General features: G+C 35.0%; 1 protein-coding gene across 1 annotated transcript; it reads right to left on the bottom strand.

Annotated features, from left to right (window-relative positions):
- Positions 1-1,381: 1,381 nt before the first annotated feature.
- On the bottom strand, positions 1,382-3,378 carry LOC149184974 (bidirectional sugar transporter SWEET1-like). The gene is made up of 6 exons (XM_089419030.1): positions 3,256-3,378; positions 3,129-3,165; positions 2,815-3,034; positions 2,582-2,740; positions 2,312-2,431; positions 1,382-1,852 (listed from the first exon to the last, which is right to left on the bottom strand). The coding sequence occupies exons 1-6, from the start codon at positions 3,287-3,289 to the stop codon at positions 1,577-1,579; spliced, it is 846 nt and encodes a 281-aa protein (XP_089275156.1). The 5' UTR covers positions 3,290-3,378; the 3' UTR covers positions 1,382-1,576.
- Positions 3,379-4,011: the final 633 nt, after the last annotated feature.

Below are 4,011 nucleotides of genomic sequence, written 5' to 3'. Positions count from 1 at the left end.
TATAATTAAATGGTTTGGGTAGTGTGTATATTGAGAAGTCAATCATACAACTTGACTATTTTTAACATATACACAAAGATAATTACAAATTTTATAGTTATATAGTTAAATGGTTTGGGTATTGTGTATATTGAGAAGTCAATCATACAGCTTCACTATTTTTAACATACACACAAAGAAAAATGATAATTGTTGATCCTGAAGCATTGAAGAACAATTTGACCACCCACATATAATAGAATATAAACATAACCAAATTAGTGATATGTGTTAGAAATTCTACAGTTTCAACAGCGATTCTGCATGCGGAAAGAACTGAAAAGAATCGTTTTAAACTTAATGCCCAGGGATACGAATTACCTCCAGCCATTGGTGTAACTCTTGATGCAACTTGTTTCTGAAAGACCACGCTCCAGCTATCCAAACAAAAGGATAAGAATGCAGAAAATCTGATGGCACTTCCAAGCTCTGCTATCTCAGCTAGATGGTGTGAAAAACTGAAGGGGATTGAGAGGAGAGCTTGGGGACCAAAAAGATGAGCTTATAGCTAAGATTCCATCAAGCTTCTAATAGCTATGTGTTAGATGTCCCACAGATCAAGTCAGAGAACTCGAATCAAAGTAATGGACCACTTTAGTAGCTCCCGATAATAAATTTAGTAATTGTAGTTGATTTTCTTAACTTAAGGAAACTACTGCAGTTGGCTTCCATAAGTTAAGGAAAGACTGCAATTTAAGTCCAAATTAATGGTGGTTAACAATATGTTTTATTGGAACAAAATAACATAACCACTAACTCAAACTATGTTACTTTATTCAATAATAACTTTCATTTCATCATTACACACTTCAATAATAATAATAACATATTGCAATATAGGAAAACTGGAACCCACACGACAAAGTTTTATGAGGATTTCATACAACTTCATATACATACACGAGATCCCACTCAAAATGTAAGATCTCAACACTTCAAAATAATAACGATCATGTTCCCTATTTATCTTTGGATATCACATCTGATCTGGTATGGATTCAACAATTCCACTCATGGATTCGTGACTAGTGGCAACTTCACTATATCCACATCAAATAACAATATGGCAATGATTGCTTCTTCAATTAAACAGTAGAACAACGCATGCACACAAAAATCAAACACATGAAAAATAGATAATCACCTCTCCTGCACTATCTCATATATAATGATTTAAACTTGTAGAATTTGCATAATTATAGCCTCTCATGGTTGAACTAACTCTAATATCAATTTAGAAAAACTACCAAAAACAAATATGGTTACACACCAGAGACAAATAACACTCTACTTTATTGGTTTATTGATAAAACCATAGTTGGTTTATTGATAAAACCATAGTTACATAAATAAAAATAGATGACAGAGTAAATCCAATAAAAGCTCTCAACCATTAACAACCAACTCGTAATACACACCGATGTTATACACATCTATAACATAGATGTAAAAATTATTTCACAACAAATTATGTTGTTCAACATCAGTTCTTATTACTGCACTTTAATTTCCATTCCATTCGCCTCATTGCTTAGTACTACACTTCAATTTCCATTACATTCACGTTTAATGTCCATTCCATAGTGTAGGCTTTTGCCTGCCCATAAAATCCCTTTTCCACTTCGCTCATTTGATCAACGCGGCCTTGTTCCTTTTCCACTTGGCTCATTTGATAAACGTCCTGTACCTTTGCCTCCTTTTCTGGAGGAGGAGACGATGTAGCACTGTCGTTGTTCGTATTCTTCCAGTCTTTGTAAATAACATACAGAATCAACTGCAATGCTCCGAGGGCACTTCCAGACCCATTTGGTACCTGTGGATCCATAAAACCATTGAAAAATTTAACATCTCCATCTCATAAATACAGCGCTAACATAGAGTTACCCAAATTCGGGTTTTATAAGGATTTTAGGTTGCAACAGTAAAGATTGCAGGTAAAGGCATATAATAGAGTACTGAACGTGTAATGCTTAAAAATATTTACTTTATTCTTTGTTACTTGTAGATTTTAAAGGATAATACACTGAATTAAAAATATTATATCTACAGTTTTAATTTCGATCATGCTATGCAGTCATGTTCTCGGACAAGTAATTTGAATACTCACCTATTTTATTTTGTTATACAATTTTTACTTTTGTAAAAGATCTTTATGATGAAGGTTATTCAACCATGAAACAGAAAATTGTTTATCTAAGATACCCAAAAGGTGAATGCTTATAATTGTCGTGCAAATATATTTATCATCTATTATAAGTATTGTTAAACGTACATAAACGAATGGATCGTTTCCCAAGAGGCCGAATATGAACCAGGAGGTGCCGCATAGGAAGACAAAGAGAGACAGGAAGAACGGCATATACTTTACGCTCTTCGTCTTAATCACCAATCTCTGCACATCATCGAAATCGCGCTTCAGGTCACTTACATATCATACTAAGGCATAAATGTAAATTGTTGAAAAAAACCGCATTCTCTTGACCGTTATGCTGACTTAAACACTGAAAATTGGTTTTGCTAAAGAGGAAGTAGAGAGATTTACCATTACTGACAGAGGAGACCCGTACATGCAGATGGAGAAGATGGCGCAAACGAAGCCGCAAAATAACCTCCTAACTTTTCCGTCCATTGCCAAGAGCGATACCAGGACGACCATTGCAAAAAAACTGAGAACAGCTACCAGAAGGCCAAATATCTTCCCCTGTTTCATCCACCGTCATTCAAATGGGGATCACCCTGCTCAGAAACAAATTTATTAATCAATACTATACTTACCCTGTATTTCTTGTCGCGAATATAGCAGATGAACACAACTGCGTAGAAGAATTCTATGACGGCCCCAGTTCCGTTAACCGTGCTCATTAGAAGGTTATTGGATGATACAAACGGCATGCCATACCATGCAGAAAGCAAGCAATTCAAAAGCGTGGAAACATACGGAAATCCAGAGAACTGTTCTGTCGATTTGTTTTTAATAATCTTCCAGAAAGTAATTCTGCAAAGTACCAATAGGATCATAAACAATTACGAATTATATATGCATCAATATGTTTCCTCATTAAATGACTACATAAGTTGGGAAAACTCACAAAGGAACTAAGAAGAGTATCAGGGCAGTGATGTTGCCTGTCATGAAAGAACAAATGAAACATTAAGAAACCGGAAACAAGCTTCTTGCATCCAAGAAATTAAAGTGGATAGAGCGTGTAGACGCACCGAAGATCCCGAAAAGGAAATGTATATCAAACATTTTAGTATCGTCGGTCCGATCGGCGCTTGTACAAGTGTTTAGATTCCGTAATCACTTTGCTAACGGAGTGGAAGCAGATCATCGATGGGCAGATGCTTATGTCAAGCATGAACAACACCAGGTTATTTATAGATCTTGGAGTAGTAGGATATATGCAGTGTTAAAATATGAGTTCCTGAGGCATCACGATTCATGCAACATATATTGTCCGCCGTCACTTGCCATCACCTATGATGCATTTACTTGCGATCGAAATTTACCGACGTTGGCTTTTCATGCGTGAGGCAGCACTGGAATTTCACATTCACCGGAATTTCACATACACCGGCACGTAATTTTGATTCCATAAGTTCACATCAAGTTGTCACTACATGTGTTGACTTTTTTTTTAACACAATTTTTTAACACTCTCTGTACACTAAAATTAAAATTAATTTTAGTGATGATGTCAGGCTGGATACTCTTCGGATATCTAACTGACCTCAGTTTGCGTAGTCTTCGGATATCTCTGTGGGTTATGCTAGTTTAATAGAATATTTTCATAATCAAATGGTTGGTTTCATATTGGCAAGCTTGTTTCGTTTTCAGATACTTGCAAGTTATGTTTTTCGATTCAATTAGTTATAGTTTTGGCAGAAGGGTTATAAGATACTTATATTACAAACTTAATATCTTTAATTATTTTATAATACGAAAAATAAATATTTTAAATAGACATTAAT

Source organism: Pinus tabuliformis, chromosome 3_2 (genome assembly GCF_031772625.1).
Source record: "Pinus tabuliformis cultivar Carrire ecotype Pingquan chromosome 3_2, CPIR1, whole genome shotgun sequence".
NCBI lineage: Eukaryota > Viridiplantae > Streptophyta > Pinopsida > Pinales > Pinaceae > Pinus > Pinus tabuliformis.
This window is presented reverse-complemented; position numbering and strand designations above follow the sequence as displayed.